This window comes from Anolis sagrei, chromosome X (genome assembly GCF_037176765.1).
Source record: "Anolis sagrei isolate rAnoSag1 chromosome X, rAnoSag1.mat, whole genome shotgun sequence".
Classification (NCBI taxonomy): Eukaryota; Metazoa; Chordata; class Lepidosauria; order Squamata; family Dactyloidae; genus Anolis; species Anolis sagrei.
The window spans coordinates 85203955-85230882 of record NC_090034.1 but is presented as its reverse complement, the minus strand read 5'-3'; the positions used below and the strand labels follow the sequence as shown (position 1 = coordinate 85230882).

At 43.7% G+C, this 26928-nt stretch overlaps 1 protein-coding gene across 1 annotated transcript in view; it reads left to right on the top strand.

Moving 5' to 3' along the window:
* The first annotated feature begins 5268 nt into the window (after positions 1-5268).
* Positions 5269-26928, top strand: part of CSF3R (colony stimulating factor 3 receptor) — a 36276-nt gene continuing 14616 nt past the window's right edge. The window contains exons 1-8 of the mRNA XM_067460642.1: positions 5269-5548; positions 16825-16920; positions 18522-18827; positions 20594-20717; positions 22024-22211; positions 23322-23479; positions 24710-24866; positions 24983-25065. Coding sequence (XP_067316743.1) covers positions 16851-16920; positions 18522-18827; positions 20594-20717; positions 22024-22211; positions 23322-23479; positions 24710-24866; positions 24983-25065 — 1086 coding nt within the window. The 5' untranslated portion in view covers positions 5269-5548; positions 16825-16850. The remainder of the gene's footprint in view (positions 5549-16824; positions 16921-18521; positions 18828-20593; positions 20718-22023; positions 22212-23321; positions 23480-24709; positions 24867-24982; positions 25066-26928) is intronic.

Here is a 26928-nt window from a genome sequence, read left to right as displayed (position 1 = left end):
TTTACTCTCCTTTTGCCCTTTTTCTTTGTGTGCATATACTCTCATTTCTAAATGCTCAACCTTTTAAGTGGTTGCAATGATAGAAGTGTGGGAAATGAAGGGGGAGATTTCTCATTTTGGCTGACAATGCCTTCATTTCACCCTCCACTTCATGGCAGCTCTTTGGCTCATAGCATGGATCCACTCATGGAAAGGGTTGGGAGGCAGCTGGCTGCTTCCCTGTCAGTGGGGAAACAAACCCACTCCCGGTTTTAGTCTGAACTTTAAAGGTGCTCTCCAAGGTTCTGCCCTTGAACTCCAAATGGGTTTGATACCTTGGAGAGCTCCATTACACTTTGTAACACGATTTTTGCTCCTGGGTTATAAATGTCATTTCCTAATTGGTTCTATCATAAAAACATGGAAAAACTTTATCAAACTGGAAAAACATTGTCTTTGCCGGGGGGACATCCTGCTATAGCACATTTTTCTATAGTTTTTCAATGAATATCTCATCAAGCCCCCGGTGGCGCAGTGGGTTAAACCACTGAGCTGATGAACTTGCTTACCAAAAGGTCACAGATTTGAATCCAGGGAGTGGCGTGAGCTCCTGCTGTTAGCTCCAGCTTCTGCCAACCTAGCAGTTTGAAAACATGTAAATGTGAGTAGATCAATGGGTACTGCTCTGGCGGGAAGGTAACGGCACTCCATGCAGTCATGCTGGCCACATTGTCATGGAGGTGTCTATGGACAACGCTGGCTCTTCAGCTTAGAAAAGGAGATGAGGGACTTCCGGTGAGCATTAATATACGTACTCAACTGATTTGAAAGAAAACTGGATAAAAATGTTTTATAGGTGATACATGACACCACAAAAATTAGGTCTAATGTATAAAACAGATCAAAATAAATGCTGGAAATGTGGCTTGCACACTGGCACATTCTACCACCTATGGTGGACATGTCCCAAAGCAAGAATGTACTGAAAATTAGTTCTAGAAGAATCCCAGAAAATGTTAAAGATAGACATCCAGAAGAAACCAGAATACTTACTACTAAGGATAACAGATGAAGAGACTGAGCTAGATCAAAATAAGGATATTCTGTTCACATACCTAACGATGGCAGCAAGAATGGTGTACGCAAAAAAACTGGAAATCAAAGAGGTTCCATCTAAAGAAGAATGGCTAGGTAAGACCAGCGAAATAAGAGACATGGACAAGTTGACCTTCTATCTTAAAGAATCAAAAGGAAGAACAATAAAGAAAACAGACTGGAAACCATTTGATGAATATCTGACCGAACATTAAGAGAAGACTACAAAGAAAGGTGGCTACAATTAAAACCAAAGAAGGACATCTTAATTTGAAGAAGGAAATAGAGTAAATACAAATACAAATTGGAGAGAAGCCGAAAAGACAGAAAATAATCGAGATACATACTCCTACTTCACCTATTTGTTTTTTTTTTAGAAGATGTGGAGAATTAGTTTGGGAAGTCAAGACAACTCCCTCCTTCCCACACCCCACTTTCCCCCTTGTGTGCACCCCCCCCCCCCCGTGGATATGTCCCCCCTCCCAACCACTAACCTTACCCCTCCTTATTCCCATCTCCTCCTCCCGATTATGCATATTTTATTTGTAAAAGTTAGAAAAGCATTCAATAAAAATTATATTCAAAAAAAGAAAAGGAGATGAGTACCTATCCCAAGAGTCGGACATAACTGGACTTAATGTCAGGGGAAAAACTTTTACCTTCCTAGTTCCAACAGACCTCACGACCTCTGAGGATGCTTGCCATAGATGCAGGCGAAACGTCAGGAGAAAATGTCTCTAGAACATGGCCATATAGCCCAAAAAAACCTACAACAACCCAGTGATTCTGGCCATGAAAGCCTTCGACAATACTTTTACCTTTACCTATCTCATCAAGACTCAACCAATTCAACCTAGTTTGTGGGAGTCAGAAAAACGAAGCCACAAAAAAACCAGAGGTTCAGGGGCAGCAGGAGAAACTTTGGGGGCTACAGAATCTCCCACTAAAGTGGGCAAAGGACAGAGCTTGGAGGGGAACCCATTCCTGGACTGTACTTCCCAGAATCCCCCAGAAAATGGAACCCTTCCTCCAAGTTCTGCCAATAGCCTATACATCACTAACCAGTATCCCACCAGACTAGGATGCAGTGGAGCAATGGCGTCAAACTACAGGAAAGGAGATTCCATCTGAACATGAGGAAGAACTTCCTCACTGTGAGAGCCGTTCAGCAGTGGAACTCTCTGCCCCGGAGCGTGGTGGAGGCTCCTTCTTTGGAAGCATTTAAAGAGAGGTTGGATGGCCATCTGTCAGGGGTGATTTGAATGCAATATTCCTGCTTCTTGGCTGGGGGTTGGACTGGATGGCCCATGAGGTCTCTTCCAACTCTCTGATTCTACGATTCTATGACTCCTTAGGCCTCTCCAATGGGCTCTGCTGGAGATTCCTCAGATCCATGTCAAAAGAGCATTCATCACTATTCATTCCCAGGTTAAGAAATAGCTTTCCAAAGAACTGGAAAAGCCCTTTAAGAAGAATAAGAGATGACCATTGCGCACAATTCTCTCAGGGTTTCAATTGTCCTGAAGAGTTTGCAGTGAGGCTTTCTGCTCAGAAAAACCAACACAGTCTGGTCTTCCCTTTGGGAAAAGGAAAGCTTTGTCATTGGGCAGCATATATTGATTTCCCCCCATGGAGCCACAACACCAGAAATCGAATGGATCTGGTAAGATACAGAATGGGGGATGCCTGGCTTGAGAGCATTACATGTGAAAAAGATCTTGGAGTCCTCGTGGACAGCAAGTTAAATGATGAGCCAACAATGTATGTGGCGGCAAAAAAAGCCAATGGGATTTTGGCCTGCATCAATAGGAGCGTAGTGTCTAGATCTAGGGAAGTCATGCTACCCCTCTATTCTGCCCTGGTTAGACCACATCTGGAATATTGTGTCCAATTCTGGGCACCACAATTGAAGAAAGATGTTGACAAGCTGGAATGTGTCCAGAGGAGGGCGGCTGAAATGATCAAGGGTCTGGAGAACAAGCCCTATGAAGAGCGGCTTAAAGAGCTGGGCATGTTTAGCCTGAAGAAGAGATGGCTGAGAGGAGATATGATAGCCATGTATAAATATGTGAGAGGAAGTCACAGGGAGGAGGGTGCAAGCTTGTTTTCTGCTTCCCTGGAGACTAGGACACAGAACAATGGCTGCAAACTACAAGAGAGGAGATTCCATCTGAACATTATTAAGAACTTCCTGACTGTGGGAGCTGTTCAGCAGTGGAACTCTCTGCCCCGGAGTGTGGTGGAGGCTCCTTCTTTGGAAGCTTTTAAACAGAGGCTGGATGGCCATCTTTCAGGGGTGCTTTGAATGCAATATTCCTGCTTCTTGGCAGGGGGTTGGACTGGGTGGGCCATGAAGTCTCTTCCAACTCTATGATTCTATGATTCTAAGCCATATTGCAAGCTGCTCCCTTCCGAACCCAAAGGGTGCTCGCCAATGCTTCCTCTTCATCCTGGAAAGAAGTGATGAATGCAGTGCCGCAGGGTTCAGTCCTGGCCCTGGTTCTGTTCAACGTCTTTATTAATTACTTAGATGAAGGGTTAGAAGGCATGATCAAGTTTGCAGACGACACCAAATTGGGAAGAATAGCTAATACTCCAGAAGACAGGAGCAGAATTCAAAACGATCTTAACAGACTAGAGAGATGGGCCAAAACTAACAAAATGAATCTCAACAGGGACAAATGCAAGATGCTCTACTTAGGCAGAAAAAAATGAAATGAAAAGATACAGAATGGGGGACGATGCCTGGCTCAACAGCAGTATGTGTGGAAAAAAAATGGGAGTCCTCATGGACAGGAAGGTGAACATGAGCAAACAATTTCATGCGGCAGCTTACAAATCCAATGGGATTTTGGCCTGCATAAATAGGAGATTAGTGTCTAGATCCAGAGAAGTCATACTACCCCTCTATTCTGCCTCACACTGTGTCCAATTCTGGGCACCGCAGCTGAAGGAAGAAGTTGACAAGCTGGAATGTGTCCAGAGGAAGGGGACTAAAATGATCAAGGAGAATAAGCCCAATGAGGAGCGGCTTAAAGAGCTGTGCATGTTTAGCCTTCAGAAGAGAAGGCTGAAAGGAGACATGATGGCATGTATAAATATATGAGAGGAAGTCATAGGGAAAAGGGAGCAGGCTTGTTTTCTGTTGCCCTGGAGACTAGGACGCAGAACAATGGCTTCAAATTACAGGAAAGCTGTTCAGCAGTGGAACTCTCTATATATTATAATTTATATAACATTATATAATTTATATAATATTATAAATATTGCATGTATATAGGTAAAAGTAGAGGTTTTCCCCTGACATGAAGTCCAGTTGTGTCCAACTCTGAGGTGTGGTGCTCATCTCCATTTCTAAGCCGAAGAGCCGATGTTGTCCGCAGACACCTCCAAGGTCATGTGGCCGGCATGACTGCATGGAGCGCCATTACCTTCCCGCTGGAACTGTACCTATTGATCTACTCACATTTGCATGTTTTTGAACTGCTAGGTTGGCAGAAGCTAAGGCTGACCGTGGAAGCTCACACTGCTCCCCGGATTCGAACCTGCGACCTTGTGGTCAACAAGCTCGGCAGCTCAGTGCTTTAACCCACTGCGTCACTGCATATTTTTAAGCAGGGGTTGGAGACCTACCTAAGTCATAGTGGGCATTCAACTGTGGTGGCATCAGGGGTTGGATTAGATGGCCTTTGGAGTTCCTTCCAGCTCATTGGTCTTGTAATTCCATGCCTCCCCAAAAAAATGCCACATTTAGGCAGGAGACCAAACTGGGCTTTGGCGAGAGTGCCAGAATGCTCACCCCTTGCCCCTTGCTTTTATCTGACCCATATTGTGGGAATTATTCAGCCCAATTTGGGCACTGCAACATCACAGGCAGAAGAGTAACCAAACTGAGCAAGGGCTTTAGAGTGCCCCAGGTCCACTTTGGGAATGATTGAAGATGCCTTATTGGCATCTTCTATCATTTCTAAAGTGAGCCCAGGGCACTCTGAAGCCCTTGCCTAACTGAGTGTTTTCAGTGCTGGTTGGTTTTCCCACTCTTTCCAAAAGCTCTTCGTGCAACTGCCAATGGATCCAGTTCTGGAGATGGATTGGTCTACCTGTTGGGAGGAAGGGTCAGGTGCATCCCCCCTCCCAATGCCTTCATTACCAGCAGAGCTAAAAACTGCCCACATGGCTCTCCTTTTTCTCATCCACAGATTTCATGTGGCAGGGAAGGAAGGTGTGCCCAGATGGCCACATCCCCAATTCTGCCCCCAGTCCTTATAAAACTCTGATGAGAGGATGGTGGGGACTTTGAGGCAGGAGGCTGCCAGCCACAGGATCCTTGGCTTCCTTCCTTCCTGAGAGACGGAGTTGGACAGATAACGCCTTAGCAGAAGAGGCGTTTTGCAATTACCTTGCACAGAGAGACAGAGAGAGAAAGAAGCACAGAGAGAAACAGGAATTAACGGCAGCACTTTGGCCTGAGAGGGTGAGATATACATGATTATTATTATTATAAATCAATTTAGGGGCACTGATTGGGAGATTCTCTGGGTGGGTAAAGAAAGTTTGTGACCCTGAGATGAAGGATGGTTTGGAGACCCCAGGATTTGTTTTGTCTTATATCTGTTATAACAGTCTGTATTTTTATTTAATATTAGTTTGTTAAGTTATAATTCGTATTAATATGTTGGGTTGTATAAATTTTATTAGTATGGATGTATTGTTGTTGTAATCGGGCATTGAATGTTTGCCTTTTATGTTTGGAATCCACCCTGAGTCCCTTTGGGGAGATAGAGCAGAATGTAAATAAAGTATTATTATTATTATTATTAATATTAGAATTAGAATTAGAATTACAACAAGATGAGTCCACAGCAGACAATCTGGTGGCTGTTGTACTGGATCACACGTTGGACACTTCCCAAGTGTCTAGGACTGTGTGATGTATCGGTGGATAATGCATACAGGTCCAAGAAGGCTGGCCTTTTGCAGCTGGCAGATGGCAATCTTGTCAGTGCCGATTGTGTTTAAGTGCAGGCCAAGATCTTTAGGCACTGCACCCAGTGTGCCGATCACCACTGGGACCACCTTTATTGGTTTTTGCCAGAGTCTTTGCAGTTCGATCTTTAAATCTTCATATCGTGTCAGCTTTTCCAGTTGTTTCTCTGCAATCCTGCTGTCACCTGGGATCGCTATTATTATTATTATTATTATCATCATCATCATCATCATCATCATCATCATCATTGTGTCTTGCATCTGGAACTTACTTTGCACTATGCATATGAAGCCATGAGGTTGGTGCATGTGTTTTTGCTTTGACTCTTCTGTTGTTCAGTCTGTGCCCTAAATTTCTTTGGTGCCTTGGCTTTTCCTTCTGCCAAAAAGAGAGATGCAGGGGAAGAGGCATGAGCCCACTTGCCAAGCCAAAAAACAGTTGTTGTTTGGCACATTGGTGCCGAGTGAGTGCCACAAGTGTGTAAAACCCAAGCATTATGCATACAGTTAGAGCTCTATAGAGAAAGCAATGGTGTGTTGAGGAGAGGAAAGACGTTAGGGATTCACAGGCTGGATCTACACTACCATATAAAATTCAGATTATCTGATTTGATTTGGATTATATGGCAGTGTAGACTCATATAATCCAGTTCTAAGAAGATAATGTGGATTATCCCCTTTGATAATCTGTATTATATGGCAGTGTAGATCCAGCCACAGAAATATTGTATTGTATGGCTTTGGGGCCATTACTTGGCTCTGATCCTGTCAAGTAGTCATTCAGGAAGTGCACCTGAATGACCAGCGGGCTTAATAAGGAAAACCTTATTAAGGAGAGGGGGGGGGGGGAGAGAGAGAGAGAGAGAGAGAGAGAGACCTGCATTACAGTGTAAGGTAAAGGTAAAGGTTTTCCCCTGACATTAAGTCCAGTCGTGTCCAACTCATTACTAAGCCAAAGAGCTGGCGTTGTCCATAGACATCTCCAAGGTCATGTGGCCAGCATGACTCCATGGAGCATCATTACCTTCCTGCTGGAGTGGTACCCATTGATCTACTCACAATTTCATGTTCTCGAACTGCTAGGTTGGCAGAAGCTGGGGCTAACAGTGGGAGCTCACCCTGCTCCCCAGATTCGAACCTGCAACCTTTCAGTCAACAAGTTTAGCAGCTCAGCGCTTTTACCCATCATGCCACCAGCGGCTCCAGTATACAGTGTAAATGTATCCTAAATTTTGGAATCTTCAGTAGGACGGTTTTTCTGAGGCTGGATTGAAACTGCCCTATATCCCAGGATCTGATCCCAAGATTATCTGCTTTGAATGGTATCATTTGAGTCTACACTGCTTGATAATCTGGGATAAGAAGATAATGTGGCATCAGATCCTGGGGTATAGGGCAGTGTAAATGCAGCCTTAGACCCCTTCTACGCTGCCATATACTCCAGATTACGAAAGCAGATAATCCACATTGAACTGGATTATATGAGTCTACACTGCCATATAATCCAGTTCAAAGCAGATAATCTGGATTTTACATGGCAATAGAAGCCCCTTCTGCAATGCCATATAAAATCCAGATAATCTGCTTTAATTTATTGTCGAAGGCTTTCATGGCCGGAATCACTGGGTTGTTGTAGGTGGTTTTTTGGGCTATATGGCCATGTTTTAGAGGCATTCTCTCCTGACATTTCACCTGCATCTCTGGCAAGCATCCTCAGAGGTAGTGAGGATGCTTGCCAGAGATGCAGGCGAAATGTCAGGAGAGAATATCTCTAGAACATGGCCATATAGGGAGCCCCCGGTGGCGCAGTGGGTTAAAGCACTGAACTGCTGAGCTTGTTGATCGAAAGGTCGCAGGTTCGATTCCGGGGAGCGGCGTGAGCTTCCGCTGTCAGCCCCAGCTTCTGCCAACCTAGCAGTTCGAAAACATGCAAATGTGAGTAGATCAATAGGTACCGCTCCGGTGGGAAGGTAACGGCGCTCCATGCAGTCATGCCGGCCACATGACCTTGGAGGTGTCTATGGACAACGCTGGCTCTTCGGCTTAGAAATGGAGATGAACACCACACCCCAGAGTCAGACATGACTCGATTTAATGTCAGGAGACTACCTTTACCTTACCTTTACCTATGGCCATATAGCCCGAAAAAACCTACAACAACCCAATCTGCTTTAAACCGGATTATATGGCAGTGTAGACTCATATAATTCAATTCAAAGCAGAGAGTGTGGATTATCTGCCTTAATAATCTGGATTATATAGCAGTGTAGAAGGGGCCGTAGATGGGGCCTTAGTTTTACTGCCCGCTAAGGCATTTTTGGTGAGGACAGAAGACAGCACATTCTTGCAGTGGATCTACACTGCCATATAATCCAGTTCAAAGCAGATAATCTGGATTTTCAATGGCCTTGGTGGTCACCTCGAAAGTGTGGGATTCCCTTCCATGAGAAATTCAGTTGCCCATGGTCTCCCTTTACTGCTCAGCAAAATGCAGGCAGGTTTCAGATCATGGACACAACACTGCATTAAATTCAGTGTTTGGTTTAAATCTCATAACCTATTGAACTGTATGCATATTGCTTTCATGTCCTGCAATGTTCCGGATTTGGTTCTGGCCACATTTTCTTGTAATTCAAATGTGGAGAGAAAGGCAGGATATAAGCCCCATAAATCAGACCTGTGGGGGATGGCCATATCTCCATTTCCATCCCAGTCTCTACTATAGAGACATTCTTTCCTCTTGAAAGGCAATGTTGAGCAACTGTGGCCAAACTGGAGGAAACAGCAGTGCAGCCTGCAACAAAATATTGCAGTATTACCTTCTCTGGATTCAGATGAAGCAATTGCTCCAAGCCCCTCAAATTGATGAAAAAGCTGTGGCTTGATTCCCTAAATCTCCAAATGTTTATGTCTTATCAGTTTTATGCATCGTCTGAATAACCGTAGGAAAAAAAAATAGGGTTGGAAATGAGGTTCATATGCAAAGATTTTAGTGTTGGTGTCTAATGGACCACGTAATTTCTACCATTGCTCTACAACAGCATTTTTCAAACTGGGGGTTGGGAACCCTGGGGGGGGGGTCATGAGGGGGGTGTCAGAGGGGTCACCAAAAACCCCAGGAAATACAGTATATTCTGTTGGTCGTGGGTGTTCTGTATAGGAAGTTTGACCCAACTCTATCGTTGATTGGGTTCAGAATGCTTTTTGATTGTAAGTAAATTATAAATCCCAGCAACTACAACTTCCAAATGTTAAGGTCAATGCCCACGAAACCCTTCCAGTATTTCCTGTTGGTCATGGGAGATCTGTGTGCCAAGTTTGGTTCAATTCCATTGTCGGTGGAGTTCAGAATGCTCTTTGATTGCAGGTGAACCATAAATCCCAGCAACTACAACTCCCAAATATCAAGGTCCATTTTCCTCAAACTGCACCAGTGCTCCACATTGGGCATATTGAGTATTTGTGCCAAGTTTGGTCCAGATGTATCATTGTTTTGAGTTCTGGATAGAGGTGAACTACAACTCCAAAACTCAAGGTCAATGCCCACCAAACCCTTCCAGTATTTTCTGTTGGTCATGAAAGTTCAGTGTGCCAAGTTTGGTTCAATTCCATCATTGGTGGAGTTCAGAATGCTCTTTGTGTGCAGGTACAACTGTACCAGGAGCTCCAATTTTGTTTGCTTTGCATTGAATGTTTGTTATAGTCCTAAGTTTCAGGGACTCTGCAGATAGGTGGCTTCTTTTGGCTGCAATCATAGGGCAAGCCACCTGTCAATTATAGTTAGGTTCCCAGGTCCCGCCCCCTTTTTGGGTTTTGGAGGGAATAGGAGCCAGTTTGAGTTCAGTCCACACAGAGAAGCCTTTCACACAGGACATAAAACCAAGAGCTCCTGTAGAAAGCTTCATCTTCTACGGCTTGGCCGGGGAGATATACAGCCCACAGCTTGGCCGGGGTTATAAAGCCCTACAGTTCCTTTACTGAAGGACTTCAGCCAGCCATCACCGAAACCTGAACTTCTTTTCCCTGGAAGTCTACAAAGCTCTGCTTAAGGGTCGCTTGCGGAAGCCAGAAGCAGTTGGTACTTGGTGTAGGGGCTCCACACCAACGGAGGCAAAGACAGACTGCCCAGATTAGAGGTTAAAATACAGTTTATGAAGATAGTGCCTGTTCCCTGTGGACAAGATTGAGAGAGCCAATAGACTATTAAGAAAGCCTTAAAGTACCTGGTTGTTTTCATTAATAAAGAACTTTGTTGAGCCTTTAAGCAATCTAAAGACTCTGTTTTAAGGAAATCCAAGGGCCTTTAATCTGAGGCAGCCCCAGCGTCCCATTGGGCACACAGAATTTATATCCTGTCTACAGTCTTATGCACAGGCCCAGCGTGCAACGGCACACTTTGATTGCAGGTGAACTATAAATCTCAGCAACTACAACTCCCAAATGACAAAATCAATCCCCTCCCCCTAATCCCACCAGTATTCAAATTTGAGCATTATCAGGAATTTGTGCCAAATTTGGTCCAGTAAATGAAAATATATCCTGCATATCAGATATTTACATTAGGATTCATAACAGTAGCAAAATTACAGTTATGAAGTAGCAATGAAAATAATTTTGGGTTGGGGGTCACCACAACATGAGGAACTGTATTAAGGGGTTGCGGCATTAGGAAGGTTGAGAACCACTGCTCTAGAAGGAAATTTGTGCAAATATTGGTGCAAAAAGGACTTGGGCCCCATTTACATTGCCATATAAAATCCAGACTATCTGCTTTGATCTGTTTTATATGACAATATAGAGACTCATATAAGCCAGTTCAAAGCTGTGGATGTGGATTATTTGCTTTGAAAATCTGGATTATATGGCAGAATAGAAGGGGCCTTACTGGAGGAATTGCTTTAGGATCCCAATCTCCTTTCTCTCTAACCAAAGTTTTCTTATTCATATTTCCAAGCAGACAAATCTTATTCCAGAGTAATAGCATCTAGTAATGTAAGGCTGGATCTATACCGTCAAATAATACATTTTGAAAAGTTCGGTATAGACCAGGCTTGGGCAAACTTCGGCCTTCCAGGTGTTTTGGACTCCAACTCCCACAATTCCTAACAGCTGCTATCTGCCTTGAACTCGGTTATCTGAGTCTACACTGCCATATAATCCAGTTCATTGTGGATTTTATACAGCTGTGTGGAAGGGGCCTAAACTGTCATATAACATCCATATTATTTATTTATTTACTTTATTTACTTTATTTACTTTATTTACTTTATTTACTTTATTTGTATACCGCTCTTCTCAGCCCTTAGGCGACTCAGAGCGGTTTACAACAATTTAGGTATACACAATACAAAATCATTAAGCATTTAAAAGCAATAGCATCACAGATCATTTAACATCAGCATCAATACATCAGTACATCAATATAACAAATCCATCAGGTCTCATCAATGAAATCAGAATCCAAACTCGTTATCCGATATTCCGTGTTCCGATAGTCAGTCAATCAATCACACTGCTTAGTCGAATGCCTGTTCAAACAGCCAGGTCTTTACTTTCCTCCGGAAAGTAAGGAGGGGGTCGATCTAATATCTGCAGGAAGGGCGTTCCACAGCCGAGGGGCCACCACTGAGAAGGCCCTGTCTCTCATCCCCACCAGGCGTGCTTGTGAAGCCAGCGGGATCGAGAGAAGGGCCTCCCCAGACAATCTTAATGTCCTAACTGGTTCATAGGAGGAGACGCGTTCGGACAGATAGGTCGGGCCAGAACCGTTTAGGGCTTTAAAGGCTAAAGCCAGCACTTTGAATTGTGCCCGATAGCAGTTTGGCAGCCAGTGGAGCTGGCGCAGCAGTGGAGTGATGTGCTCCCTGAGTGCCGCTCCTGTTAGCATCCTGGCTGTCGATCGTTGGACCATTTGAAGCTTCTGAGCAGTCTTCGGAGGCAACCCCACGTAGAGAGTGTTGCAGTAGTCTAAACAGGATGTGACTAGAGCATGGACTACCGTGGCCAAGTCAGGCTTCTCAAGGTACGGGTGCAGCTGGATTATATGGCAGTGTAGATTCATAAAACTGGATTATATGGCAGTGTAGATTCATAAAATCTAGTTCAAAACAGATAATATGGATTATCTGCTTTGATAATCTGGATTATATGGCAGTGTAGAAGGAGCCTTTGTGTTCTTGTTCATTAATAACTTCTGCCACTTTGACCCTGGTCTGATGTTTACATAAATATCCCCTGTTATGAAGTGTCATATCAGGTGCCCAAAATTACCCACCTCCAGTCTCAAATGGCATCAGTGGTACATAGAACATCATGGGAGGGATGTTCCTGCAAAGAGTACATTCCTGGAACTTTTTGGTTGCTCAGAAAACAACATTTGTTGCACTAGTGGAGGCGGATGAGAGGGGTGACGCAGGTGGCGGTGTCTGGGTGCCATAATGTGATTTTTCTGCCCAATTTCCCTGTCATCAAAGCACCACAGGGAAGGTGTCGGAGAGCTGCTGTCTGCCTGGTGATTCAGCAGAGTCCCTTCCACCAATCCATCCAAAACCTTCCTCCCTCAGGGCTAAGGATGGAGACTCGCTGCCCTTGCAGAGCAGGAAAGGAAACCAGGAGGTCTCTGGGAATGTGCAGAGTCCCTTTCTCTGACTCACAGGAAACAAGCAACACTCTCTCCAGGTTGCAGCAGTTTTGACTGGGAAATTTGCTTTCTTTCCCACTTGAGTCACATCTGTCGATTTTGCGTTGAAAAGCATTTGCTGTTGTTTGGATCTGAGGACTTGCATGTATCTTTACCCAAAGATACAGATTCTACAGCTATAAGTAGTTGTCTCAGGCCCCTTCACCTCTGCCAAATGAAATCCAGATTATCTGCTTTGAACTGGATTATATGGCAATTTTTTTGTGTTAGGAGCAATTTGAGAAACTGCAAGTTGATTCTGGTGTGAGATTGGCCGTCTGCAAGGATGTTGCCCAGGAGATGCCCAGATGTTTTGATGTTTTACCATTCTTGTGGGAGGTTTCTCTCATGTCCCCACATGGGGAGCTGTAGCTGACAGAAGGAGCTCATCCATGTGAAATCATGGAGAAATTTAAAAGGGTCTGGTCCTGAAGGAGAGACCCTGCAGACCCACCAAAGAGGGCTCGCTACAATGGTCAGCAAAGAGAAGCCCAATTTAAAAGGTTTTTCCTAAGTTCTCAAAGTTTTCAAAAGAAATCTCACCAAAGTTGAAGGAAGGGCGATGGGTTGGGTGCCAGGGCAGGAATTAAGGAAAAAACACATGGGGAATATAGGAATCCAAAGAAATTCACATCAAACATCCCACCCCCCAACCGCCAGAGAAATTGATTAAAATAATTTTAATAGAGCATGTGTCCATAGTTCATAATGGGGAAGTTCAGACATGAAAATGAGTTCCTTTCAGCCAAAAAGAAATTGAGGGAAGTCCAACAGTCACAGAAAGGTGCTTGGTTATCTTCACTGAGCCAAAGAATGGATTTCTGCAACACCAGGATCGAGTTGGTCGTTGGTCCTTGGGAAACTATAACTCCCTCCAAGGACTGGGGCCCCAGGGTCAGGCTCTTCCCTGAAAGCCTCATGGGGTAATCACACCGAGTCTTCAGGGCCAGGGTCTGGCAGGGGTGATGAAATGGTGAAGCGCAGCAGCACAGCAGCAACGGAGCCGACTTTTTGACAATCAGCTGTTTCTTGTAAAATATATTCTTAAAACTTAAATGGTTATTCCCCAGGTGTAGAAGCCCAAAATGCAAAAAGCGAGATAGCAGATAGTGATAGAATTAAGCTAGGAAAAATATGCCACCAAAATGGAGGCGATCCGCCATCTCGCGGATACTGGGGCCCAAAAGGGGGGTTTCAGTATCCGCGGTTTGGAGGAGCGCAGATTCGGCCTCCCCGGGACACCAGGAAGGCATCCCGGGCAGGCCTGCAGTCTCCCGCGGCCTGGAAAAGGTTAGTTTCATGCTTTTAGATAGTTTCAGGCAAGAAAAGACACAAAGTATCAGGCTGGAGAGTTAAATGTTGCAATTTCATTAATTTTTATTTGGGGATTTGTTACAAAGTTGGGCTTGGTAGGAAGGTGAAAAGAAAGCAAAAGAGAGCATAGGGCTGTGTTGAGTCCCTGGCTGAGCTTGCGGTTGGGGCACATTTCATCAGTTTGGCCCAATCTTTGCCTCCAGGAACTGCGGAACTCCCCGCTGCAGGTCAAATTAATTTAAAAGCAGGGGTCTGAGCTGCGCTCAGTTATGAAGTTATGAAGTAGCAACAAAAATAATTTTATGGTTAAGGGTCACCACAACATGGGTATCTGCATTAAGGTGGTTTGGCATTAGGAAGATTGAGAACCACTGGCGTAGATTCACTCACCCTAACAGCTCTACAATCTCATTAAAAGCAGTTCCATTCTGAGCTTTGGTTTCAGCAGTTGGAATTAATTCTCGCATTGTCACGTTGCCCAATTACACAGATAGGGATTGGTTTCTTTTTCTTTGTGGCAAACAGTTTAATATCTCCAATTTGCAGTTGGATCCCTGGCTGCAATCTCTCATCTCAGAACCATTTCCAAAATGCAGACCCCAATCAAAAGTTCTCGTTTTTTGAAACAGAAAATACTTTAAATTAGCAGAGAGATCTCTAATAGAGCATAGAATCATAGAGTTGGAAGAGACCTCGTGGGCCATCCAGTCCAACCCCCTGCCAAGAAGCAGGAAAATTGCATTCAAAGCACCCCCGACAGATGGCCATCCAGCCTCTGTTTAAAAGCTTCCAAAGAAGGAGCCTCCACCACACTCCGGGGCAGAGAATTCCACTGCTGAATGGCTCTCACAGTCAGGAAGTTCTTCCACATATTCAGATGGAATCTCCTTTCTTGTAGTTTGAAGCCATTGTTCCATGTCCTAGTCTCCAGGGCAGCAGAAAACAAGCTTGCTCCCTCCTCCCTGTGACTTCCTCTTACATGGCTATCATATCCCTCTCAGCCTTCTCTTCTTCAGGCTAAACATGCCCAGCTCTTTAAGCCACTCCTCATAGGGCTTGTTCTCCAGATCCTTGATCATTTTAGTCGCCCTCCTCTGGACACATTCCAGCTTGTCAATATCTCTCTTGAATTGTGGTGCCCAGAATTGGACACAATATTCCAGGTGTGGTCTAACCAAGGCAGAATAGAGGGGTAGCATTACTTCCCTAGATCTAGACACTATGCTCCTATTAATGCAGGCCAAAATCACATTGGCTTTTTTGCCGCCACATCATATTGTTGGCTCATGTTTAACTTGCTGTCCACGAGGACTCCAAGATCTTTTTCACATGTACTGCTCTCAAGCCAGGCATCGTCCTCCATTCTGTATCTGCATTTCATTTTTTTCTGCCTAAGTGGAGTATCTTGCATGTGTCACTGTTGAACTTCATTTTGTTAGTTTTGGCCCATCTCTCTAATCTGTCAAGATCATTTTGAATCCTGCTCCTGTCCTCTGGAGTATTGGCTATCCCTCCCAATTTGGTGTCATCTGCAAACTTGATGATCATGCCTTCTAACCCTTCATCTAAGTCATTAATAAAGATGTAAATCGTAATTAAGATAAAATATAACAAGAGCCTGAACTAAGGATGGCATCAATGTTTTGCAGCTTTATCCCATTTTGGTTTCATTACACTAACCCTGTCTTATGCAATGGAAAATACAAAATGCACCTTTTCTATTGCCGGGAAGTGAAATTTGCAGCATTCTGCAAACAGATGGGCAAAATTTCACATCATTTGCATTTTCTGGTCACGACATTGGCCTCTTTCTGTATTTCTAGTGCCTCGGAGCGGCAAAATTGGCCGTGATTTGTCCTTCTGTTGGAGGGGGAAAGGGTGGAGGGGAATTATGAGACACTGCCAAGTGCCTGAGGTTTTTCACAGGTCTGAAACCAAACCATACAAGAAGCAAATCAGGGTTTTTGCCATGTTGCTGCCAATCCTTCTTTCGGGCACAAAAGATGGTGAAATTCTAGACTTCACAGAGTGTATCCACACAGGAGAGCGAATGCAGTTTGACGTCATTTGAACTTCCATGGCTCAGTGCTATGGAATCCTGGGTGCTGTATTATTTTAGCAGGTCTTTACCCCCTTCTACAAACTACGACTCCCAGGATTTCATAGCACTGAGCCACGGCACTGAAAGTGGTGTCAAACTGCATTCATTCCACAGCATAATAATGAATGTTATTATTACAGTCATAATAATTATGGTATTGGGTTGCTGTGAGTTTTCCGGGCCATATGGCCATGTTCCAGAAGCATTCTCTCCTGACGTTTCAGCCACATCTATGGCAGGCATCCTCGGAAGTTGTGAGGTCTGTTGAAAATTAGGCAAGTGAGGTTTATATATATGTGGAATAATGTCCAGGGTGGGAGAATGAACTCTTGTCTGATTGAGGCAAGTGTGAATGTTGCAATTGGCCACCTTAATTAGCATTGAATGACCTTGCAGCTTCAAAGCCTGGCTGTTTCCTGCCTGGGGGAATCCTTTGTTGTGATGTGTTAGCTGGCCCTGATTTTTTTTCTGTCTGGAAATCCCCTGTTTTAAACCTCATTGAATCTAACCAGGAGGAAGGATTCCTAAATTTGGGAGTGTCTATCTTTGATAAGTAGAGGCTGTAGGCAAACTACCCTGCGTTCACTGCCTATTTCTATTCGGGGGGGGGGGGGGAGGATACATGTCCCCCATTGGTGTCTGCCTGAATGTATGTCTCTCTCCATTGCAGGTAATGCCTGACCGCTGATCGGACCAATGGCTGCCCCAAAGGAGCCCTGGACAAGCCCCCTGGGAGGCGCCATCCTCTTCCTTCTGCTGCCTGGAGGTGGGTGGCCAGGTGCGACCATTGATATTCCCTCTGAAATAATGGGTTCCCTGTGTGCCTTAATGCTCTGAGCCCATAGCAAGACAACCAAAGCATCAACTGAAAATTACTATAATGCTAATATTTGTAGTTAGAGAATAAATAGACAACTGAATGCATCTACAACTGCCTTTAAGAATATCTTTTCTTTGTTTGTTTTTCCCCCTCTTTCCTCCTTATTCACTTTTTCTTTCTGTCTTGAGTTTCTTTTCAAGCAAAATGTAATAATGCAATAAAATGTAATAAGTTTTATTACATTTTTAAAATTTGCAATAAAATATTAGATAGATGATAGATAGATAGATAGATAGATAGATAGTATGTAGATTAGAGAGATAGGTGATAGATAAGATATAGATTAGATAGATGATAGGTAGATTAGATAGATAGACCAGGTGGATGGATGGATATGGTATAGGTATATAGATGAATAGGTAGACTAGATGAATGGATGGATGGAAAGATGATAGAAAGAGAGAGGGAGGGAGGGAGAAATAATAGACTGGATAGATGGATGCAGGATAGGTATATAGATAAATAGATGATACGTAGACTAGATGGATGGGTAGATGGATAGATAGATAGATAGATAGATAGATAGATTAGATTAGATGGTAGGTAAAATAGATGGATGGATGGATAGATAGATGATTGGTAGAATAGATGGATGGATTTTTGGGAGATAGATAGATGATTGTTGAATAAATGGATGGGTGACAGAGATGATGGAGAGAGAGAGATGTAGATTAGATAAATAATAGATAGATAGATTAAAGATATAGACAGATATATGATAGACTGGATGGACGGACGGACGGACAGATAGATAGATAGATAGATTAGATATAGATGGATGTGGGATAGGTATATAGATAGATGGATGATAGGTAGAATAGATGGATAGATGGACAGACTAGATAGATAGATAGATAGATAGATAGATAGATGGATGGATGGATGGATGGATGGATGGATGGATGGATGATAGGTAGCATGGATGGATGGGTGGATGGACAGACTAGATGATCAATAGGTGGATGATTGGTTGAATGGATGGATGGGAGATAGATAGATAGATAGATAGATAGATAGATAGATAAGATAAGATAGATAGATAGATAATTGGTTGAATGGATGGTTGGGTGGACAGAGATGAGTGACAGAGATGTAGATTAGATAGATGATAGGTAGATTAGAAAGATAGGCATGATATAATAGACTGGATGGATGGATGGATAGACGGATAGACAGACAGACAGATAGATAGATGACATCTGCCAAGTTTTGGTACCTAATGAAACCTTGGAATTCTTTCAATAGCAACAGAAGACTTGGAGAAACAGAAAACATTGCTCTTTCAACCCTATCAGGGGTGGGGTTTGATACAATCCTCTGAGTGTTGCTGCACTACACCTCCCAGTATCTCTCCTCCTTTTACCCTGCTGGCTACTGGGGCTCTTAGGGCCTGCAGTCACTATTTCTGGCTCCCCTTCCCATGTTGTGGTGCTATTTGCTTCCTGGGAGGCTCTTTTGACGTGAGCCTTCCCCTTTTCCCTCCACAGTCCTGACCTTGCCCTGCAGCCACATCGCCCTTGATGCCCCTGTTGTGCGCTGGGGAGGCAGGGTCTCAGCCTCCTGCACTGTCTGGACCCACCGGTGTGCATTCCCAGGGGAAGGGGCCACCCAGGTGATGTGGAGGTGGGACGAGGAACTCTTCGCTGGGAACCAGCAGAGCCTGGGCAATGGGGTAGAAGTCTCCAACATCACCATTGGGCCCCTCAACCGTACTGTGACCACAATCAGCTGTTTGGTGAAGAGGAAAATGGAGGTGGCCCAATTGATCAACCTCACCCAAGTCCAGGCCGGATGTAAGTAGACGGATGGGGGGACATTGGAATTCAACCACACACGCCTCAAGTCTGTAGTCTTCAATGAGAAGCAGATAGATAGAATCAAGCTAGACTGAGGGAATCCTTTATTTCCCTCTCATTCCTGAATGCTGGATTATGTAGTTCTGTTTTCTCTCACTTTCTGTCCTTTCTCCTGCCATTCTCATTGATGGCGTAGAATGGAACTTCTTCAGGGTGCAATTTCCTTTGTTTTAAGGCAGGCATGGGCAAACTTGGGCCCTCCAGGTGTTTTGAACTTTAACTTCCACAATTGCTAACAGTCAGAATTGTGGGAGTTGAAATACAAAACACCTGGAGGGCCGAAGGTTGCCCATGCCTGTTAGGCATGATGGTCATTCCTTCATTCCTTAACCTCCCTTTCATTCTAAACTGAGGGTTTGAGGGTGCATCTACACTGAATGAATGTAATTTGAGCCCACATTACTCCCATGGCTCAATGCTATGGAAGCCTAGGTAGATTCCATAGATTCTACCTAGACGTAGATTCCAGTGCTATGGAAGCCTAGGTAGGATAGATAGATAGATAGATAGATAGATAGATAGATAGATAGATAGATAGATAGACAGATATATGATAGACCACATGGCTGGATGGATATGGTATAGGTATATAGTTGAATGATAGGTAGACTAGATGAATGGATGGATGGAAAGATGGTGGATATATATATATATATAGAGAGAGAGAGAGAGAGAGAGAGAGAGAGAGAGAGAGATGATAGATGATGGACTGGATAGATGGATGTGGGATAGGTATATAGATAGATGGATGATGTGTGAACTGGATGGTTGGATGGATGGATGGATGGATGGATGGATAGATGGATAGGTAGATAGGAAGATTAGATAGATGATAGTTAGAATGGATGGATGGATAAATGGATGGACGATTGATAGAATAGATAGATGGATAGTTGGGAGGGAGATAGATAGATAGATAGATAGATAGATAGATAGATAGATAGATAGATTATAGGTAGAATAAATCGATGGATGAATGGATGGATGGTTGGATGTATGGATGATCAAACTAGATAGATAGATAGATAGACAGATAGATAGATAGATAGATAGATAGATAGATAGATAGATAGATAGATAGATAAATAGATAGATAGACAGATAGATCAGACAGATGATAGATAGGTGGATGATAGGTAGAATGGATGGATGGGAGATGGATGGATAGATAGATAGATAGATAGATAGATAGATAGATGGATGATTGGTTGGATGGATGGTTGGGTGGGCAGAGATGAGTGACAGAGATATAGATAAATGATGGGTAGATTAGAAAGATAGACATGATGTGATAGATTGGATGGATGGATAGATGGATAGATGGATAGACGGATAGATAGTTAATGAGACATTAATGGAAAACCTTACAAAACTGCAGCTCCAATGCTTCCATAGCACTGAGCCATGGTAGTCAAAAGGAAGCCAAGCTGCATTAATTCTATAGTCCAGGTGCAGCCTAAGATGGATGTGCCATGTTCAGTGAAAGAGACCCAGATTTGGGGAGGTTCTTCCCCGACTGTGGCAATATAGTGAGGCGAGCATCAGCCCAAACCCTTCCTCTCTTCACTTAGACCAGGCCTCCTCAAACTCCCAAAATTCTTGATCATTGAACAAGCTTGCCACAGGGGCTTCTGGGAGTTGGAGGCCCAAACTGCTGGAGGGCCACAGTTAGGGGACGACTGACAGACTGTTTCATCCATCAGATCCTCCATCGGAGCCCCAGAACCTGACCTGCATCATGAACGTGACCACAAAGAACCTGACCTGTCACTGGGACCCAGGGCAAGACAGTCTCCTTCCGACCAAGATCGCTCTCCATGGTGTCCAGTAAGGAAAAGGAACTTCTGGAAGCAATCACTGATGGCTCCAGGATCAGACTGGATCTACTGTATTTTTTTTTCTTTTTTTTTTTTTTTTGCTAAATGATCTCTCCAAATTTAGGGTGCACGTTAGATTCAAGTTAGTGCTGAGCAAAGCCAAAGGGGAAGCTGCTTCAGAAGCTGCACCTGAAGCTCCTATTTGAGGGATGTCATCTCTCATTTAATAGTTATGGTGTCGTGACTTGAAAGAGCATTGTCTTTGACTAATGTAAACAGAGATCATTTCCTTTAGAGTTAATACAGTTCCTGGACAGATGTAAACAAATGTAAACATTTATCTTATCACTGTTACAGTTCTTATCACAGTTTACCATTTCAGTTCTCACTAGCAGATTTTTAATTACAGTCCAGAAAGCAGGTAGTTAGCCATTTCAGGCCTTAATCCTTTAGAATGGTGTCTCCAACATTATCAACTCTATCCATTCATCTTTCATTCAGCTCCATTCATACCCACACATATCAAATCCACATTTATCAAATCTGCACATTATATTTCTTGTGACAATGGCTGAATGCTATGGGATCCTGGGATTTGTAGTTTGGTGAGGCATCAGCATTCTTTGGTAGAGAAAGCTCGAGGCTTTGTGAAACTACAGTCCTCATGATGCGATAGCATTGAACCAAAGCTGTTAAAATGCATCCATTCTACAGCATAGATGCACCTCAAGATTTTTCCATTCCATTGATAAAAGCTTTGGTGTCCTAACACTTTTGTTGTTAAAGAAGGAATCCTAAGCAACTGCAAGGCGCACCAGTTAAAGTCCAAAACACCTAGAAGAGGGCCAAAGTTGGCCCATGCCTCCTCTAAGTATTATTTTTGTACTTTTAAATACTCTACAATAGGGTCCTCAACCTTTTTAAACAGAGGACCAGGTCACAGTCCCTCAAACTGTTGAAGGGCTGGATTATAATTTGAAAAAAATACAAATGAATTCCTATGCACACTGCACATATCTTATTTGTAGTGCAAAAAACACTTAAAAACAATACAATAATTAAAATTAAGAACAATTTAAAGAAATATAAACTTATTAGTATTTCAATGGGAAGTATGGGCCTGATTTGGCTAATGAGATAGGATTGTTGTTGTTGTTGTGTGCTTTTCAGACGTTTCAGACTTAGGTTGACCCTGAGTGAGGGCCGGATAAATGACCTTGGAGGGCCATATCTGGCCCCTGGGCCTTAGAGTTTGAGGACCCTTGTTCTACAGTTTTTGGGGGAACTTCCCTAACATTTCTCTCTTGCCTTTCCAGGACTGACAAGAACTGCACCATCCATCGGGCGACCATTTCTCCCTGCGTCCCTCCGTCTGGCCAGAGTTCCTGCACCATTCCTCGCCATGATTTCCAGCTCTATCAGTTTGTGAGGCTCTGGGTCTCAGTGGAGAACGACTTGGGAGCCACAGCATCGAGGCCCCTCTGTGCCGACCCCATGGATTTAGGTGGGAAAGACACCCCCCACCCCCCCGGCCAAGCTTGGTCCCTTTTGCTGGCTGTTTTTGTTGGGTCACAAAAAGGTTTCCATGGGATTTGGGTGGAGGAGAGGGCGATGGATGGGTAGGAAACACTGAGCAAATCTCATTCTCAGAAAATGATTGGTTGCCCTCTCCCCTTTTTGGAAGACCTTAATAATTCCCACTGCCTTAAGAAAGCAAATTTCTTTTCTTAAGCATCCATCTCACCCTGGATACTCTTCTTTTTTTTTTTTTGAATGATTACCATCTGGCAGATGGTATAGGATGATAAAAACAAGGACAATAGGCTGAGAGAGAGCTTTTATCCTAGAGCCATGACCAGGCCCGTAGCCAGGATTTCGTTTCGGGGGGGGGGGGGCTGAATTTTTTTCAGGGGGGGTCAGGGGGCCTGAGTTTCGGGGGGGGGGCTGAGTCTGAGTGAAAGAGGGTCTAGCCTAGCAAACCTTTTGTATCATTACCCCAATACCCCCATGCATATGGGATATATTGAGTATGGTGATCAGATCATGATATGAATAAACATAACAGTTTAACGAACCACCATGCAAACCACCATGAGAATTTCGGGGGGGGGGGCTGAAGCCCCTCGGGAGCCCCCCCCCCCCCCGGCTACATGCCTGGCCATGACTATATTGAACTCTATGGTTTCACACTAATGTGGCATAAGGGGTTATGCAATAGCGATAAGAATGTGAAAGGATGGGTGCTTTGTTTTGTAATTTGTACATATATAATGCGTATTGGGGATGGCATTTAATTTCGTTGTATGATGCATAATGACAATAAGGTCATTCTATTCTATATCCCAGGATCAGATCCAAGCTTATCTGCATATTCTAGATTATATGACAGTGGGGATTCATATAATTCAGTTCAAAGCAGATAATATGGGATTAGATCCTGGGATAAGGGGCAGTGCAGATCTAGCCTGAGTCTCCAGGGTAGAAGAAAACAAGCCTGCTCCCTCTTCCTTAGGACATCGTTTCAATATTTAAACATAGCCATCATATCTCCTCACAAGTACTGCTCCAAAGCATTTATGTAAAGGGCCTTTACTTTCTATGTTCTCCCTTCCAGTCAAGCTGGATCCTCCTGTCCTACAAGCACTGCGTTCTCACCCGGAGGAGACCAACTGTGTGGAGGTGTCTTGGGAGGGAGCCGAGGGCAGCGGCCGGTACATGCACCAGGACTGCCAGCTCCGCTTCCAGTCAGAGCTGGACCAAGAGTGGGCCCTGGTGAGTATCTCCGCCAGGGTTCCCCTTCCCCAACGGGCAGGGAATTCCTTCTCTACTCTACTTTGAGCTCTGCCCAAGGTGCTGGGACGATTCACTCTAAGGAGGCATCTTCACTATGGAATTAAGGCAGTTTGGAGCCACTTGAAGTGCTTTGGTTCAAAGCTGTGGAATCCTGGGAGCTGAGGTTTCACATGGTCAAAAGCATTGGTATCTCACCAAACTACTATGAACAGACAGACAGATAATAGGTAGACTGGGTTGATGGACGGTAGCTAGCTAGATAAACAGATGGCTGATAGGCATACTAGAAAGATGGATGCATGGATGGATAGATAGATGGATAGATAGACAGATAGATAGATAGATAGATAGATAGATAGATAGATGGGTGGGGTGGATGGATAGATAGATAGATAGATAGATAGATAGATAGATAGATAGATAGATAGATAGATAGATTATATGGAGATTAGATGGATGGATGAGTCGATGAGGGGGAGGCACTAGATGGATGGAGAGTAGATAGATAGATAAATAGATAGATAGATAGATAGATAGATAGATAGATAGATTATATGGAGATTGGATGGATGGATGGATGGATGGATGAATCGATGAGGGGGAGGCACTAGATGGATGGAGAGTAGATAGATAGATAGATAGATTATATGGAGATTAGATGGATGGATGAGTCGATGAGGGGGAGGCACTAGATGGATGGAGAGTAGATAGATAGATAGATAGATAGATAGATAGATAGATAGGCCAGATAAGCATATCCAATGAAGCCTTGGTGAGTCCTGCAGCTCCCATTATTCCATAGCACTGAGCCATGGCATTCAAAGTGGTATCAAACTGCATTCCCTCTGCAATGCAGATGCACCCTATGACAACCAACAATGTAATAATTTGTGGTTTTGATTATTAGTAACTAAATCAGTCTATAATGGATGGACAAGGAACAAATAACATTTGGAAGGCAGTAAGGAATAGTGTATAACTAATTTCTAATTAATCCCTTACTTCTGTGCAATATATGAGTCATTTGGGCCCTGTGTATGTTTTTCCTCTTTTCCTTTGTGGCCTTGTTGTTTCATTTGTGTGTCTTGATTGCATAATTTCAAACTGAATCTATCTGGAGGATGAGAAAAAAAAGGTTTTTGAAAAGGGCATTTAGTGTGACTGGATTCCTCTTTGGGGCCTCTCTTTTTGTGCCCCTTCTTTTCTCAGGCCGAGTTTCCCAATGTCGCCCCCTTCACCTGGAAAACCCAACACTGCGGCTTTCGTTATGGCGCCCATTACCAGGCCCAGATGCGCTGCAGAAGGTTCCCAGTTGGCTACTGGAGTGACTGGAGCCCTCCAAAGAACTTCACTACCCATGAAAAAGGTGAGTGTCCCCACAATTCAGGGTCACTGGGAAAGGAGCCAGATCCTCAGGTCTCCTCCTGAGCTCTCTGTTGGGTGCAGAATGTCCCCAAAGCCTCTGCTTCTTCCCTCCTGCAGAGCCTTCAGGAAACCTTGTGACCTGGTGGAAGACAAAACCCAAAAGGACAGAGAAGGGGACAGAGGTGCTGCTGATGTGGAAGGTGAGCAATGATAGCCCTCAAGACCAAAACCTCATCCTCTTGGATTGGTATCTCACGAGGCCATCGGAAGTTGATGATAGACTCATGTTGGAAGACCTTGAACTTTCTGGCACGAAAACATCTTTCGGAATTTCTACTTCATTCTGCTAGGGAAATTCCTCAAAATAGTAAAGCAACAGGATACTTAGCAAAGCATTTTCACAGCAAGCAGCAGCGATATAGTGTGGCTGTAAAGAATTTTTTAGGTTGAGGAAGCGAGATGCAGAGTTCAATCTTAAAAGTTTCAAAAAGGTTGATTAAAACATAAGAACTCCATAAAAATATTGACAGAAAAGATTGGATCTAAGCTTTCTCTCTAACCTCACAACTTTGAAGTTCAAACAAAAGAGAAAATCTCTAAAGGCTGCATTTCCCCATTCACACAGACAAGAGAGAGATCAGAATGAAATAGAAGGTGCATCAAAGAAGAATGACCATGAGGTCTTAAAACAAAGGAGCATGCATCCTGAAGAATTCCATTCTATGCCATCAATTAGGATGGGAAGAGAAAGAATAGAGAATGAGAGAAAACAGAGCAACCACAGGCATTCAGGAATGAAGGGGAGAAGAGGTTCCCTCAGCCTAGCTTAATTCCATCTATCTCCTTCTCATTGAAGACTACAGACTTGAGCTGTATGAATTCCAAGACCTTCCAGATCTGAAGTCTTTTGAAGGGTAGAAAATGGAATTTCCTAATGCCCTCCATCAGCCAGATGGGGCTAGTGTCTGCCATGAATCTAGACCTGGGTTGGTGAAGCTTTCACCCAGCCATTAAAGGTGTTCTCCATGGTGCTGAAACATGGTTGACCATGGAATTGAACCAAAAGACTGAGACAAAACTAGAAAGGCATTTGATCCAGGATCTCTTGGTCCTTTCACATGACCCTATGGTAGAAATAGACCATAGAATCACATAGGAGGACCAAGAGAAAAATTCATTCTAGTAATCTCTAGATCCTTCAGCATGACTCTACCGTCAACTTCTAATGGAAACCGATAATAAAATGGCACTGGAGGACCAAGACATTCCTAGAGAGGTATTGGCTCTAGAAATCTCTAAGTATTTCAAAATGATTCACTTGTGGAGTTTGACCATGGAGTCACAGTAGAGCAGTGGTTCTCAACCTACCTAATGTCGTGACCCCTCAATACAGTTCCTCATGTTGTGGTTGGGGTGACCCCCAACCATAATATTATTTTTGTTGCTACTTCATAACTGTAATTTTGCTACTGTTATGAATCGTAATGTAAATATCTGATATGCAGGATGGATTTTCATTCACTGGACCAAATTTGGCACAAACACCCGATACGCCCAAATTTGAATACTGATGGGGTTGGAGGAGATTGATGTTGTCATTTGGGAGTTGTAGTTTCTGGGATTTATAGCCTACAATCAAAGAGCTTTCTGAACTCCACCAATGATGGAATTGAATCAGACCTGGCTACACAAAAATCCCTTGAGCAACAGAAAATGCTAGAATGGCTTGGTAGGCATTGTCCTTGAGTTTGGGTGTTGTAGTTCACCTAAGTCCACTGTAGACTCAAACAATGATCAATCTGGACCAAACTTGGCACGAATACTCAATATGTCCAATGTGGACTCTGGTGGAGTTTGGGGAAAATAGACCTTGACATTTGGGAGTTGTAGTTGCTGGGATTTATAGTTCACCTACAATCAGAGCATTCTGAACCCCACCAATGATAGAATTAGGCCAAACTTCCCACACAGAACCCCCATGACTACAGAAAATATTGTATATTCTGATGGTCTTCGGGGACCCCTCTGACACCCCCTCGCGACCCTCCCAGGGGTCCTGACCC